Source organism: Leuresthes tenuis, unplaced genomic scaffold (assembly GCF_036924035.1).
Source record: "Leuresthes tenuis unplaced genomic scaffold, fLeuTen1.0.hap1 SCAF_16, whole genome shotgun sequence".
Taxonomy (NCBI): Eukaryota; Metazoa; Chordata; class Actinopteri; order Atheriniformes; family Atherinopsidae; genus Leuresthes; species Leuresthes tenuis.
In genome coordinates this window covers 23,353,681-23,370,542 of record NW_027325370.1, presented here as the reverse complement: position 1 = coordinate 23,370,542, position 16,862 = coordinate 23,353,681, and the positions used below count along the sequence as shown (strand labels likewise).

Genomic DNA, 16,862 nt, shown 5'->3' with positions numbered 1-16,862 from the left:
GTTTTGTTATGGGTCCGTACAGTATGTCATAAAGGTTTGACACCAGTGTGTCAGCTTTCATGTGGGCAAATAATGGGACATATCTAACCTAGCCTTAACTGTCAAACTCAAAGGAGCCCAGTTAAAAGTAAAGATATGCAACTTAGTGAAGTTCTCTCTGATGTCCTTGGCTGTGACATGTTTGTCTTCAAGGGGAAAAAAAAAAAATCAAGAGATACAGCTCTTTAATGTATCCTTCTTTGATATGACGGCAGTCGTGTGATATCACACACAGTTTGAATGCAGCACTGCAAATAGCCCCGGGGAAGACATTTTTGGACAGGCCCAGACAAAGGGAACAGCAGCTCTGTTGCAATGGTACACTTAAACCCTTGATTCCGCTTTTAATGCACAGCTATAAATATTCCACTAGCGAAAAACCTGTCATGTTGTAGGCCCAGCAGCACCCAGAGTATGCAGTCCAGCATGGACATATACTATTAATACTGATGACGAAATGCATTATGGCCCATGAAGAGATCCCCCTGTTAAACATAGTCTTTGTCTCCTCTTGGTAGCAGCTTTATTCAGCCCACCTCAGAGCACAACATGTTTTCATGAATATGAATTAATAATAGGGCCGGTTCCTACAATATTGATTGTGACAAACTAAGTACAAAATGCCGGGACAGCAAAACCATCCTCGGGCTGCTTTGTGGATTGGGGTTTGTCTGTGAAGCCTTTGTTATTTTCCAGGTGGCAAGATCCTAAATGGATTCTCCAGTGTACACAACACTCCCCCTGGTCTAAGCTCATGTTGTTACTGTATACAAATTAACTTGTCGTGCCGCTTCATGCTCTCCCGCTTTCAATAGCTCTTCAACTGTGTCCGTTTTACAGTAGAATGAAAACAAAAGAATCCCACAAAAGCTAATTATTCATTTGCGTGGTTAATGCCGAGAAGTCAATTTTCGCCATGAAAGAGTACAAGAAGAGGGCCTGTGCTGCTTGTTGAAGCTCATCTATAGTAGATGATCTGAGAAGCTGAGGTGGGGCCCCTGAATACCAACTACCTGTGTGTGAGTGTGTGTTTTTGTGTGGGAGTGTACTTGCACGCGTACATGCTTCAGTCTTGTTTGTAAAGGCTTGCATTCTTCCATGCGTGCGCGCATACGTGCAGACGCCATACAACACAAACAAATTGCCAGGCTTTTAACAGCACGGTGCGTGTTGTCCGCTTGTCAGCAAATCAAGATGAAGCGCAGCGGTTTGAGCAGCGTGAAGAGGAAAACAGCAAAGAATGAGAAAAACAGAACAGAGCGAGTATGATTGAGGGAAATGGATGAGTGCAGTGATAAGAGGAGCTGCTCGGGCCCTGACAGATACACACAGCAGATGGATGACTCTTATCTGGGAGATCACAGAGAGCGTGCTCACGCCTGGGCCCAGTTACAGAGAGCCATGATCACACCAGACAGATGAATAGGCCTAACCCCCAGCAAATCACACGGCACATACTGTAGACACACCAACACATCCACACATACTTGACTGAGTGAACAGATTGCAGCTCCTGCGTTACCTTTGTATCTCTGACATTGAAATTCACCTGGAGTCTGGTGTCTCAAGGATGTGTGCAAAGAGAGCAGGGAGCAAGGGTGTGAGCAGAGATAAGAGAATTCAATTTAAATTCAAGCAGCGGAGCAAGTGCATGTGTGTTTGCATTTCTGTGTCTGCATGAACACGCCGTGTACATGTGTGTTGGCATGCAAATCTGTCTGCCAAACACAGACGTGGACTTTTTCCAGATTCTTTTCGCTTATTCTTTGGGCACAAATACCGTCTGTCTTGGAGTTTGAGATGGAGCTGCACTCACACCCATTGAAAACAAATACCACTTCACCATTAACCGGCTATTACCAAAGCTTTTTGAGAGAGCGCTGACAGATTTACCTGTGAGGACACAAGAACTGTACTCTCACTCATCATCGCTATCCTCCCCCCTAAAAAACATACAGCCCCAGTTATTTTACAAGAGCGCTTCTTCAACAGCTGTTGAATCTCCCAGCTGCATATTATAGCAAGGGAGAGTGCCAGCCTTGTCTTCTAGGCAGATGGTGGCTGGCTGGCCCTGCGGACACGTGGCGTGTTGGATGGCTGCAGACGTTGCTCCTTCTCTGGGAAGCTGCCGCTTCAAAATGTGCTTGTACAGTGTGCTCTGTAAAAGCCTGCAGTCACCTCACTTGCAATTCAGCGCGAGGTGAGCAGGCTGTGACTGGAATGTGTGCCACGTATGCGCCCTTCATGTCGAAAATGTTTTCCATAGTTGCTCTCCTTTGATAATCGGTGGTGTGTGAAGTTCGTGGATGTCACGCGGCACCTGTTCCCTTTTTTTCACCTGTGGGAGGATAATTACATGATGTAGAGCCGGGTGAGAAGTGTTGCAGAATATAAAGCAAATGGTTATGGTTATTATTGTACCTTTATTTTCTCTTCTCTAAAATTTCCATTCAGGGTCATTGTTGTGAACCCCAGCATCCATTAGTAAAGCATTGGACATGCCTCTTAAGTTGCGGGCATTTTCTGACACTGTTCAGTTCATCAATATACTGCAGGGGAGCCCATCGGTGGGTCAAATAATAGGTTATTTTTTCTCAAGGGGACATTGCTCTGCCCCTCGAGTTCTCATGATTGATGTGTCTGTGGAAACAAGATTTATCCGGAGATGGGGATAAATGTCCACCTCACATTTCACATTACCTATCCATTTGAGAGGAAGATCCTCTCGACAAAGCTTTTTGTCGACCAGAAAAACTAGCCAGTGTCCTTTTCTAATCCACAATGTCTGTCTCCATGATACAAAATCTATCCATCAAGCTGGAGACAACAGGCCTCTCCCTCTACCATTTCCTTCTCCTTACACGCACGCAGCGTAACAGCAATACCTGCTCCAATGGTGAATGAAGGGCTGTGACTATCACTTTTACAAGGCAGAAGTGTGCACACGCTGATGATATAAGCATATATGACGATGCTGTAAAAGATACAGATGACGTTAATGGGTCCTCATGAGGCGGTGGGAGCAGGCCAGTTTTCTGGTGTCCATGGCCTGAGTTTATAGCACACGGAAACCTGAACTCGACACACACTCATGACTCACTTCCTTAGCTGGAAACAGAGGGATGTCTCCTGTGGGGCGGGAAACAAAGACTCCCTCCTGGTTACACTTTGACACACAACTGCCAGTACCTCTCATCTGGCTGACATCCAACTTTGAATACAGCTCACAAACTGTGTCCAAATGAGTCCAATTCAAGCTTTAATTAAAATTTTGTGCCTCAAAGAAAACTCTCATGGCCTCAATATTGCACAATTTTTGATTCTCCCATTTCTTCCTCATTTCCTACCCGCATGTTTGTTCTGTAATACTGGAAAATCTCCTACACTCATATCTCAAAAATCAAACAGTCAAGGCTGCTAACTTTTTGTCACTTCAAGGCTTGTGGGGTTTTTTATGGCAGCACCCGCTTGTAATTGCTTAACTGTCAATGAGACGTTGCGGAACAGCCCTGAACTCCCAGACTGAGGCAAAACGGGGCAGGGAGTCAGTTAGCACATTTAGAAATTATTTTAGTTTGATCAAAGAATGCATGTTAACATGTTACTATGAGCAAAACCTCACTGAATCAAGCTTCTCAAAACTGGACCAACAAACTGGATTTGCAAATCAAATAATTTTTTCATGTTTAAGCACAACTAGACTCAAATGGACCCAGGTGCAATGACATACTCCATCGGTGTTAAGTGAACATTAATATACCTTTTCTCATCCACTCATTTTTCTTTACTTTTGTCAGAAAGCTAAATGTGTCAGAAAGGGTGATTGAAAATCAGCCCATTTAGACCACAGTTAAAGCATCGGTCAGTTAAAGCATTGCCATTGTCGCTCTGTTCTAATAAAATCTTGATTTTATAACCTCAAAAGCAATGTCAATGGGTAACTTAATGGGTAACTTAAAAGCAATGTCTGAGCAGTTATTTTGACTGTATTCATCACTCATGTCCCAAAAAGAACATGAGAAGTGGCAGAATGTCTCTCACACACTCCACAGTGTCGTGGCATCGGACATAGTCCAGTAAATGGTTAAATTTCGCTCTCATGGACACAAACTAGGACATGAGTGGTGGTCCAGTTAATTGGCAAAGTTGAACTGAAACTTTAACTCGACTCAGCTGTGCATGTAACCAAGCCCAGGACCCAGCAAGTCAGAATGGGCCGCTCCAGCGATAAGCCCCGAACAAGCGAAGGGCTTGCTGCCCCAGAGTGTGGGAACTGCTTACGAGAACAGGAAAGAGAGACACCATATTAGAATAAGAATGCATGCAAACCTGTACAAGGTGGTTGGAACAGGGTCAGTCTTTATAATTAGTTAAGTAGCAAAATCCAGCTGTTTTTTAGTTATATTCGTTTAGCTAAAACTTGTCCTCAAAATGAAGACTGCAGACCCACACCCTTTCTGGTATTTTAATTGGACACTGCAATACTTCAAATAAACTGAATCCATTTTTGCCGTAGTTTGATGTTTTGTTAAGATGTGAAGACTTGCAGAATCTAATTTCATGCTGTCACAGGTCTGCCATCTTCGCATCAGGAGCAAAACACACCAAGCAGCTTCTCCACCTAGTTTGTGCAAACTTCTCCTCATTCCTTGCTAGCTTCTCCTATCATTAGTTTCTCAAAGACACGCCAATGAAGTGCAAAGCCCCACCCAGCTAGTAGTAAGGACTGGTTCCTCCAATGTTCTGCGTAGAACATTTGGGCTGTCTGACCTCTCCTTTCTGAGACTGTGGGCAGATTCAAAGCAGAAATTCTCAGCTATAGTGTTGACGGGTGGCTTTGCTCATGTTATATCATGGTAACAAGGTTAAAAAAAAGATTTTCAGTGGAGGGTGACTTCAAAGATAAATTCAAAAAGTGAAAACTAGACATTTGTGACGGTTTGCCAGTGATGCTCCTCCTCTGTGAACTTTGCACTCTTATACACCACATCTCCTTTGTTTATTTTCTTACTATCTTGCAGAGCTGTTCCTCAGAATACATTCACCCTCTGCTTTTGTGTCTTCAGTGCACCATACTGCGTCACAGCTCTCCACAAAGCCAGTAATGATGAGAGGAGCTCAAAAAGCTGTTTTAATTTCAAGCTCAAGGCTCTTTTAACAGGATGGATGTCATTTACATGCCCACCCCTCCTTTTGGTTGCTTTGTCACTGTTGTCATGAGAGCTGGAACCAGCCAGAAAGGAATCCCAGGAATCTTTTTAGACTGACCTGGCTCTCATGTGAAGCCGAATAGTAATGGTGACATAGTCCTAGTAGCAGACGCCGCTTCTGTGTCTTTAATAGTGAATGTAAGCCCCTGCCTTAGTATAAGAATAGTCTGTGACCAAAAGTGCCTGAAAAAAGAAAAAAAATAAATAAAGTAGGAGTATGCCTGTCACAGTTCAGCGGAATTATGCAGCTCAAGCTTTGTCAAAGGGAAATGTAGTTTACAGTTAATATTAGAGTGGAGCTGTGTGTTTCTCTCCCCAGCACTGACAGGGTTAATCATACCCATATGGTGTACCAAGAGGTTTGGTCCAATGCTGCTGTGGGCCAACAGGAGAGGGAAGGCTGGGTGGGGGCAGAACAGAAGGGAGAGGACAGCAGGGCAGATCACTCTCCCAACACCTGCACCTGGTCACTTGGTTCTCATTCAGTTATCAACAAAGTCCATTTAACGGATCAACATCACGGTGATGGTTGCTGTCGTCTGGGCTTAAACTTTTGGACAGTGGAACAAGGGATCTGATGTCATTTTTTTGTCCTTCTTCTTTGTACTGTTGCGCAGAGGAATGCCGTCTGTTAAAAGCGGTTGAATAGGCATCAGTTTTTTTTTTTCCAAATTTATTTTTTAATTCTTCCCTCCAGAGGAATTTAGAAACCTATTGGACTGTTTCATGCCTGCGCAGATCTGCTCAGAGAGAATTTTTTCCAGTCCGGCTCCGGGGCGCATAACGCGGGGAATGCAGCGGTAACATCCCGCAAGTTTTTAAGGGTCTGAGTGGCTTTGTGGCTGTGGGGAAAGACAGAAATCAAAGGTAGGGTTTTTAACTTATCTCTGGTTTAACTTTTAACTCACGTTTGGTTACTCTGTAGCGCAGTCTGAATGGTGGATGACTCGTGTATGCACATTTGTTCGGTTCCTATTTCGGGATGTTGAGTTCACAGGTAAGTGCGGACTCCTCCGCTTACAAAAAGCCAAAAGAAATCCTGTAATTATTTAAAGGGAGACCATATATTACAACAGCAGAACTTTAATTTGTCCTGTAGCTCCCACCCAGCACGGCAAACCAGCAGTACTGCTGTACAAATACCACGAAGTCAGTCCATATTAGAACCATGAGACTCAACACAATTTTAATACCTGATTTAGATTTTTAAAGTTTTTTTCAGTAGGAATGCTTAGACTTTGAATGTTTGTTTAATCTATATGTAGATATTACTGGTCTGAATTGTAGTCTTAATTTACTCTATTTTTTATGCGTATTTGAATAGAAACTGAAAACATGTGGTATTCATATTCTCATATGGCCAGATTTTTTATGATGATTAGCTGTTAGTTTAATGGCCTTTTCCTTTTCAGCTGGAAAAAGTGTGCCTATGTTGTCTTATACGCGTGAGTATGTATTATTTACACTTATTATACAATGTTTGATGGGGGAATAGGAATTTACATCCCCTTGCAGATTTGGCAACTGCGTGATAATACCAGGAAGGCTGATAAAGGTGTTGCCAGTATGTCCTCTGTTTCTAATTTTCCAAAGATTTCCCCATGCCAATCTTTTCAGTTTCGTCAGTATGTTCAGATTTCTCATGGAAACATGTTTTTTGTATTAAGTGTCACACCCCAATTCTAGTCAAATCATACTCCTTTTTCACCATGAATAACTCTCTAACCCTAAAAGCTCCTCATTTCCAGGCGTGCGCCATGTGCAGTGCAGGCCGTGGCTACATAGCTGTCATGAGGAGAAAAGAAAAGCCCACGGGATAGCTTATAGTCCCAGCAAAGCACACCTTTAGGGAGACAATTTAATGGATGTTATGGACTCAGCTTTTAGTATTCATAATTTATATGGGATCCTCTCCGGCAAAGTGCAGATGCATAATGAATGCTTGAGTTAAGGTCTAACAGTTAGGCCTGCGTTTCAACACCCCTAAACTGTCAGGAATTGTTTCAGCTAGGGCTACCTGTTTCTTTGAACTGTCATGTATCTCACTCGTCAGCTTCTCAGAGTGCATCGACGTGCTTTTGTTGAAAGAGTGAGGGAGAGCCAGAGGGAATCATTGATTGGCATCCTCATTGTGTTTTTTACCCAGGGTCCTATGAGAAACGTGGTTAAAATATATGCATAAGTAAGTGAACATGTTTATGAAACTGTCTGAGTCGAAGGCTGGAGGATATTCATCTTCATTTTAAGACTTTTTCTGAAAGACTGTGCTTGCACCATTATACAGTCTTAACACATACCTCGCTACATTTGCACTCTAAATAAATAATAAGGCTGTCATATTTTCCAAAGCAGGTGTGAAGATTTGGACCTTGTTCTCTCCTGCCTAACTATACATCTTGTCTAGGAAGGCTGCAGGCCAAACGTCTGATCAGAGAGATCAGAGAGAGTCTCTTGCCTGTCCTTCCTTCTTTTTCTGTCTCATATTTCTCATGGGGCACTCTATAATAATGTTCATTCCCCTTTCTTCTTTTGTCTAGATTTAGATCTCTGTGGGCTACCTGCATGACTGTTACCATGACAGCATCTGGAGCCCAACTCCTTCTGTTGGCCTTATGTGTTTACAGAGGCTCGGGCCTGCAGCAGTCTTCTCCACGGGTCCGCCTCTCCTTCAAAGGTGAGTTCACACATATGAAGTAAAACTCCTCAAGCAGTACGTAGTTTGATTTGTTATTAGTAGTTAGTTTATTTGTTTGGGTTGTCCAGCTACTACAGGTCACTGGCAGACACACAAACTCATGAACCCACCCACGTCTTCATCCACGGCAGTGGTTGTGTTTCCTTTTTATACATATGTAAAGAACGCATTTCCTGCCACATGTCAAACAGTGCAACACTGGAAACAAAAGGTGGATGTTACGTGTGACTGGTTACTGGTAGTGCCCTTCAACAAAGTTTTTCCCCACACCCTAAAACCCACACGCACTATAGTCTGACCTGTCAGTTCTTCTTTGTTTTGATGTCTGACACTTTGACACAGGAAGGAAACATCTGAAATCTGATCACAGGAGCAAAATGATGTTTTAGAAAGGTAATGATCCAAGATGAGGTGGATAGTGCCTTCTCAAAGCCTTTTTTGGAAGGTATTTGGGATTTTCCCATTTTGTCGGCTCCACGTCCTCATTATCTATCAAGGCAGACGTTTTCGTCACAAATATGAGGGTGACACCTTTGATGCAAACAAAGCAGGAAGATTACAGTTATCTCTGCATAGTATCACAGTGTCCCTTCAACTTTTGGATTGGAACGCTCGCAAGAACCCACATGTCACACCTTACCTAAGTACATGGACGTGAAAATTAGAGGTGTGGATCAGATTAATAACATTCTTGAGCGCTTTCATGTGCAGCTGAGGCAAGCCGCTTTGGTTGCAGGTCAGGTCCAGGCAGCGTTTGGTGTCCTGTCTTGTTAAAAGTGCAGCGGTTCGATGATAAACCTTTATGATTTTGTACATGTAAAAAAAAACTTCTGAAGCAGATTAGAGCTACTCGTGAGATTTTTTTGGTTGATATGAACTGGCAGGCTACGTGAAGCGCTGTTTTGAATTCTTGATTTTGTAAGACTGACAACAGCTGTCTACATGCTGTTGACGGCTGCCGTATATGCGGGCACTTCCATTCGAGTCTTGAGAGAGTAATTGCAGTGCATTTTTATATGACCTTTAACACTAATCCCCTCTCAGTAAATAGTTTACCAGTGTGTGTTTGCAGCACGGTGAACAAAGTGGTCGTCTGACCAATTACACAAGTTTGGTCTTGAACATGTTCCACTCAGATGGAGGCTATCACATCTGCACAGAGCTCCCTAAAACAAATTCATACACAGTTACTTTTTCGGAGCAGCGGAGAGGTCGCATGCACAAAACTCAATCACCCTTCCCCCCTTTAGTCCCAAACAAAAAGGAGAGAAGTTGGATTTACTCCCCAACTGTTTTCTGCCACTCCAAGGATTTATTGTTCATTGTTTGTGACAGCGAGTCTCTTTGTTCCCCGAGGCGCCTGTGGAGGAGGTTTTGGGGCGGCTGGAGGACATGTGACCCTTCTGAACGAATGAGCGAGGCTAAGTGACACTCTGGGGGTACATGAGGCCTGCAGAGGACAGAGATCTTATATTGTTTCCTGGGAAGTTGTGTCTATCAAGCACAGTTCAAAGAGATTGACTGAGGCTCATTTATTAGAATTAGTCAGCATTGCTGGAGAGCAAAATGTGCAGTGTAACTGAAGCCACGTTTTAGAATCTCATGCCCCTGCTGGGCTGTCACCAGTTTGTTGTACTTGAGATAGGTCTGATACTAAGTGGCAGTAGTCATAACAATATGTTGTCAAGTTGTAACATGAGAGCTTGTAGTGACCCCGCTGAAGCTTCATACTGGAATTGTATGTCCTTCCCAGTGTTTCCCTATCAATGTCAGAATGTTGTCAGAGGATAAGTGTTTGCTGAATGTTTACCAGATGATGGCAGTACATTGTTTGCTATTTTTGGAGAATGGAGACATGTATAGGGGTGTGGTGTTTCTACATTTAGCCTGTTCACTGAATCCACTATTGCCCAGTGGTCCTTGGCCGGAGGTTTGTTATCCTGTGTTTACCTCCTGGGAACAGAACCGGACCTTGTCCCATCTCTGAGACTCCATCCCGTGTTGTCCGGAGATCCAATTGCGTAGCTTAATTTAGTGGCACCTTGACTGCATCCTGTTAACGCAGGTCTCAAAGGGAAGATAGTAGGCACTTTGATGTAAATAAAGATTGTGCTTCCTCTTGATTCCCTGTAAGCCCACTTCTGAGCGTCTCTGTGAACATTTGTCATTAGTTAAGCCTGCTGTCTTTAACATGCCTCCTCCGTGTCCTAGTGTGCACATATGGTGGTCAATATTTTGTACATGCCACCTATGTGTGTCTTTTTATGTGTGATGCAATAAATAGTTAAATTGTTGGAGTTCTGCACGAGGCCATTTGTCTTGCAGCAGATGAAAACGGTTCAATCAAAGCTTTCAGGGTAAAAAAAAGAACGGAGAAACATTTTCCACTGTAGCATGCCTTAACAGGTTATGCTCTGCTGAACACAAACCTGATCTTAAAAATTAGCTGCGAGTTCCACTGACCGTGTTTCCTAAGGGACCTGCTTTTTCGTCCAACTCCACGGGGCATTCAGTGCCTTCAACTCAATCAGACAGTCAGGACACATAAAATATTGAGTTCTTAAAAGCGAATATGTTTCTTAAAATGCTCTACATTGAGTTATATTTAATCAGTGACACACATTTTCCAAAAAAGGAGTGAGAAGTGTGTTGTTTCAGGGACCACAAGTTCACCCAAGTCTATAATGAAACATGTTAAAGGCATAAAGGCAAAGAATGTGTGTAGTTTTGAAAGTTGACCTTTGCTCTCCTTCATGCTTGACAAAACTGTAAAATTTCCACACAGAACTCATGGACACAAGAGCGGCGCGACCCTTCAGCTTCTCCTTCAACACCAGCGACTATCGGATCCTCCTGATGGATCAGGATCAGGGCCGACTGTACTTGGGCAGCCGCGAGTACCTGGTAGCTCTGGACATGCACAATGTCAACAAGGAGCCGCTCATAGTGCGTACAAATTCCAGCAGCTTGCATCTTAAACCCAGTCTGCTACTTGGAATGTGGTGTTAAATCTCTAAGTGCAGTGATCTTTAACAATTCACTGTTTTGGGCTGTTTGTGCTCTACGCAACACAGATCCACTGGCCAGCTTCTGCCAAGAGAAAGGGGGAATGTCAGATGACAGGAAAGGGTAGACAGGTGAGATCATGTATTTGCATCCTTTCAGAAATCATCTTTCAAGATGGGACAGCCATCTTTGAATTCCATTCAACTTAACTCTCCTTTGTCCAGGGTGAATGTGCCAACTTTGTGCGCTTGATTGAGCCGTGGAACCGCACCCACCTCTACACCTGCGGAACTGGGGCGTACCAACCCATCTGCACATTCATCAACCGAGGCTGGAGGGCAGAGGTGAACAAGACATTTACAGTTCCCTGAGTGGGATTTACAGCAAACCTTCCCCAGCAGTATAGACCTGGGAAGCTTTGCCCTGCTAAATATTTCAGGAGTACAAACTGGGACACTGATTTGTTTATGATTTTTCATACGCTCCCTTGTTAGATCTTGGCAGGCTATTTTTATGCATTCTACTTGTCTAATCTGCCCGTGCAGGACTACCTGTTTAGGCTGGTCCCTGGGTATGTGGATTCAGGGAAAGGAAAAAGTTCCTACGATCCCAAACAGGAGAGCGTTGCAGTTCTGATCAGTAAGACACTTAATTTATAACTCCTCTTAAATTCCTTACACTAGAAAGAGTAACAATTTCAACTCCTGGTTCTCTTATTCCTCACATTTGCAGATGGTAACCTATATGCAGGTGTACATATTGACTTCATGAGCACAGATGCTGCTCTGTTTAGGACTATGGGAGGGAGAACAGCAATAAGGACAGAGCAGTATGACTCCAGGTGGCTCAACGGTGAGTAAGTGTGGGTGTGAAGAGGTAAAATACTGATGATTACGGGTTATGGTTCCTCTCATTTTATTTGACAACCACTTGTCTCAATCCCCTCTCTGCTTATCTGTTTTTATCCTCCAGAGCCGGTGTTTATTCAGATCCAACAGATCCCTGACAGTGCAGAAAAGAATGATGACAAACTTTACTTCTTTTTCCGTGAGAAAAGTCTAGACTCCAGCGGTGGGGCGAGCCCCACTGTTTTAGCCAGGGTGGGAAGAGTGTGTCTGGTGAGTCCAACAGTGCTGTATATAAAAGCATGTGCACTGAAGAGTGAAACACATGGCACTCACTAAATCTTGTGATGACTAAACCACTAAACTGCTTTTCTTGTAGAATGATGAAGGTGGGCAGAAGTCCCTGGTGAACCGATGGACGACATTCCTGAAGGCTCGCCTTATCTGTTCCGTGATAGGAGACGATGGAGTAGAGACACGATTTGATGAACTACGTAAAGTCATAAGAAATTTAAGCTGATTCCATTTTCAGTGCAAATGCTTTGTCGATAGTAATATTGATTAGCATATTCTACCTTTTCCAGGAGATGTATTTATTCAGCCAACGCAGGATGAAAAGAACCCGATGGTGTATGCTCTGTTCACCACAGCGGGGTGAGTCATTTTTTTGGAGCTTTGTTGATAAATGCATACCTCACCCGACTATAGTTGCTCTGGTATTTTTATGGCCAATTCATACTTTCACATCGTAGGTTGGGTGCAAGGTGTTTCCTATCTCTACCTCTCACTTTGAATGTTTTTGTTCAAGCTCTGTGTTTAAGGGCTCAGCTGTCTGCGTGTACTCAATGGCTGATATCCGCAACGTCTTCAACGGACCATTTGCCCACAAACACGGCCATAACTACCAATGGACAGAGTACACCGGCAAAATTCCCTACCCACGGCCTGGAACAGTAGGTTTCAGTCATGTGATCTCCTAAGTAATGGTATCATATCATCTCCATATACTGATATTGCATTCCTTTTTTTTTTTGCCTCACCATCAAGTGTCCAGGAGGAACCTTCACTCCTGGTATTCGCTCCTCCAAGAACTTCTCAGATGAAGCTGTGAATTTTATCAGAGCTCATCCGCTTATGATTCATCCCGTTTATCCTATCCATCGCCGCCCCCTGGTGGTGAGAACGGGCGTGGACTACCGCTACACTGCCCTGGTGGTGGATCAGGTCGACGCAGTGGACGGGCGCTATGAGGTGCTCTTTCTAGGCACAGGTGAGAAAGCCACTGGTCTGATGGAGAAAGGTGGGTTTTTTTAGATCCCGAACATGTTGGTCTTCAACATTTTTCATCTCACTTTTAGACCGAGGCACTGTGCAGAAAGTTATTGTTTTGCCCAAGGACCCAACAAGCATGGAGGAGCTGACACTAGAGGAAGTGGAAGTTTTTCGGGTATGTTTGAAGATGTGCCAAAAAAAGCGAGTGCTCAGTGATCTTAAAGCTAAAAGCTCAACTATTGCTGTTTGTTGATTTACAGACACGAGCTCCAGTTAAAACAATGAAGATATCTTCTAAAAGAGTAAGCATGTTTTTCTCAAAGACAGAAATGACTGAGGAATGTACATTTCACTGCATGCACTGAAGCAAGTTCGCAACCTCTCTGAGTGGAGTGTGTTTTGTTTGTGTCGCCACAGCAACAGCTGTACGTGTCATCGGACGCCGGGCTGACGCAGGTGTCGCTGCACCGCTGTGGGGTGTATGGCAGGGCCTGCTCTGACTGCTGTCTGGCACGCGACCCCTACTGTGCTTGGGATGGAGAGAGCTGCTCTGCCTTCACCCCGTCGACCAAAAGGTGAGAGGCGCCTCATATCCTCACTGTGCAGTGCTTCTACACTATACATTTATGGCAGTCAGTTCAACTAAAATTTGAACTCTTGAATCTTGTTTCAGGAGGAGCAGAAGACAGGATGTGAAACACGGTGATCCACTGAGGCAGTGCAGAGGCTTTAACGCTAAAGGTGTGGGGACCTTTTTTGTTTGTTTGCTTGCTTGCTTGATATCATGCACACTTGAAATTGTTTGTTAGTTTTTAGCAGTTTTCACAATTTCCTCTCCGTCGTTATGCGCAGTAGAGAAACGCCTGAGAGAGACGGTGCAGTTTGGGGTGGAGGGCAGCAGTACCTTCTTGGAGTGTCAGCCTCGTTCCCCTCAGGCCAGCGTAAAGTGGCTCTTCCAGAGGGAAGGAAGGAGGAAAGTGGTAAGTAAAAGCAGTCACATCTTTTCAAGATGGCTTTTTTGGAACTACTCTTGTGTATTTTCTTGCCAAGAGTTAACTAAGAGAAGACTGATACGTACATCTGCACAATAAAAACAAGACTTGTAGTCACCAAGGTAACGGACTGCCATCACACACCTCCAATCAGTCCCTGCTGCTAGATGAGAGATAGTCTGGCACATAACCCTTTCAGGAAGAAGATTGTGTTTACGATTGATAGATTGCTTATTACAATTTAATCAAAGTCATGTAACTTATTACATTTGAGTCCTCCTGCGGGCCGTAGACATAACGTCACAAATATTAAATAAAATGATAAAAAATATACATAAGAAGTTGGGACGATGTGTAAAATGTGAATCAAAATAGATTAAAGATAAAATGATTTCCAAATCTCGTAAAACAACAAAACTTAGGCAACGTGTAAAATGTTTGTTGATGACAAAAGGACATTTAACTTTTTCATTTAGGATCTCATCTTGCATCACACATCACAAAAGGTTGGGACAGGTGCAAAAAGCTGGAGAAAGTGAGTGTTACTAAAAAGAAACAGCTAGAGGGACATGTTGCAACTAATTAGGTTAATTGGCAGCAGGTCAGTAACATGATTGGGTATAAAAAGAATCCCGTGGAGAGGCAGAGTCTATCCAAAGTAATGAGTTTCAGCAATTTGCAAGCAACTATGTCAGCAAATTGTGGAGCAGTTTCAGAATAATATTCCTTAGTGTATATATGCATAGACTTTGAATATTGCATCATCTAAAATACATAATACCATCAAAGAATTCCAACAATCTAGAGACATCTTTGTACGCAAGCGACACAGCTAAAGATCAGTATTGGATAACACTGTCTGCAGACATAGTTCATTGTGGTATCCACAAATCCAGGTTAAAGCTCTGTCATATAGATAAGAATCCACATGTAAACGTAAACGTGATCCAGGAATGTCCCGTCCTATCTGAGCCAATGTCATTTAAAATGGACTGTGGCAAAGTGGGGAAACCTTTGTGGTCAGAAGAATTTGAAAATTCGAAATTCTATTCTGAAATCACGGAGGCCGAATTTTCTTGACTAAACAGGAGAGGGACCATCTAGATGGTTATCAGCGCTCAGTTGAAAAGCCTGCATTTCTGATTGTTGCCTTTGGAACTTGCAGTTTGCATATCTGGAAAGCACTGTCAATGCTGCAAGGCATATACAGGTGTGAGAGCAAACGATGCTCCCATCCAGATGATTTTTTTTTCAGGGAAGGCCTTGCATATTTCAACAAAACAATGCTAAATTACATACTGCATCTAATACAACAGTACGGCGTTGCAGTAAAATAGTGCTGTAGTGGCTGTACAATCCACATGTTTCTGCTTATGTATTTGGCAGATGCTTTGAAGCAATTTACAGGTAGGCAGATAGGGTAAGGGGGTCTTGTCTAAGGACCCCGACTGGAGGTAGTACCTTTAATGCAGGGGATTTGAACCCAGGTCTCCCACATGAAAGGTGGCAATCATACCACTACACTATAATAATCAGTGTATCTTTGACTTGCAGCTGAACCGTGCTGGAGGAGTTCTCAAGACCAACCATGGCATCCTTCTGAAGTCACTCAACCAATCAGATGCAGGCCTCTACCACTGCCTCGCCACTGAAAACAACTTTAAGCACACAGTGGCCCGCGTGGCGTTGCGCATCCTTGATCGAGACATTGTTTTAGCACTCACCGCTCAAGATGAGGATGAGGAGCCTAAAACTCGCCAAGCAGGGCATTACCCACAGTCGTCCCTTGGCTCCACACCCTTCCCGCCTGAGATCAGACTAATTAACCAGTACTGCCAGTCCTATTGGGAACAAATCAACCCCGAACAGCAGCAGCAGCGCAAGCGCACCAGCCGCAGGCACACAGAAACCCAGGACCAAGGCCTCAGTTAGAGGACACAGCAGGCACCATCCAACACTGACCTGTCTGGACTCTATACTGGACTCTAGTTTGACACATGTTTGGTTGTCAATTCCATTTGTTATGCAGTGATGCTGTCTTTCTGATGTTAAAGTATTGGTGGTTTTGCAGATGTCAGCCTAGTAAATCCATACTGAATATAGTTTGCCCTACTGATGACCACATTTGACCACATTCTACATAATACCGTACATTTCTCGTTATCAAAACACAGCTTTATTACCATGTAATGTTACTGTGGTAAAGAAAAGAAAAGACTGCTCGGAGAGAGGGATCACGTTTCACACAAACCTTTGTGTTCTTTGGGGAAAGGCTGACTGCGACGTAAATCACATGTATTCTCTGGTTTATGGGCTACAACATGTAAAAACACATGCTTTCTTTTATCTATCTTGAAGCAGAAATGTAATATATTGATTGTGAATATAATATATATGGTCATGATATGTTCTCTGGATTACCCTCATTGTAAGAAGTTAATTAAGATATAAATGCATATTTTGCATGCGTATTGTTGTTTGTTGCAAGTTGTACATTTTATTGTTGCTCTGTTTCCAGACTTGGCGTGTTATGGCGTTTGTATGGTGTAATGTATTCTGTTAAGCTAATTCCAGTGGATGTTGTCGTACATTGACTCCTTTTACTGTCCTGTGCTTTAGTGACCTACATCATGTGAGTACTGAAGATATGTGTAGCGTACAGTGTTCTTCCAGTCATGCACTTTGTCGGTGGTGGTATTTGAGGAAATTGGGGATCTTTTTGCACAGATGTATGAGAAAATCGTTTTTTTTTGTACAGTATAATATAAAAATGGGAATGAATCTGGCTCAGATGTAGAATTGC

General features: G+C 43.3%; 1 protein-coding gene across 2 annotated transcripts; it reads left to right on the top strand.

Annotated features, from left to right (window-relative positions):
* The first annotated feature begins 5,631 nt into the window (after positions 1–5,631).
* LOC140272467 (semaphorin-3F-like) lies at positions 5,632–16,851 on the top strand. Of its 2 annotated transcripts, none has more exons than XM_072367940.1 (18): positions 5,632–6,116; positions 7,787–7,923; positions 10,730–10,890; positions 11,019–11,081; positions 11,175–11,294; positions 11,496–11,589; positions 11,683–11,802; positions 11,923–12,068; positions 12,175–12,289; positions 12,380–12,449; positions 12,604–12,748; positions 12,843–13,065; positions 13,154–13,242; positions 13,328–13,369; positions 13,485–13,642; positions 13,741–13,808; positions 13,923–14,047; positions 15,614–16,851. In XM_072367940.1, exons 2-18 carry the CDS (start codon positions 7,812–7,814, stop codon positions 15,989–15,991), a joined length of 2,229 nt encoding a protein of 742 aa, XP_072224041.1. In that variant the 5' UTR covers positions 5,632–6,116; positions 7,787–7,811; the 3' UTR covers positions 15,992–16,851. The 2 variants fall into 2 exon arrangements, with proteins under 2 accessions (XP_072224041.1, XP_072224040.1); XM_072367939.1 differs by having other exon boundaries at positions 5,633–6,116; positions 13,920–14,047.
* Positions 16,852–16,862: the final 11 nt, after the last annotated feature.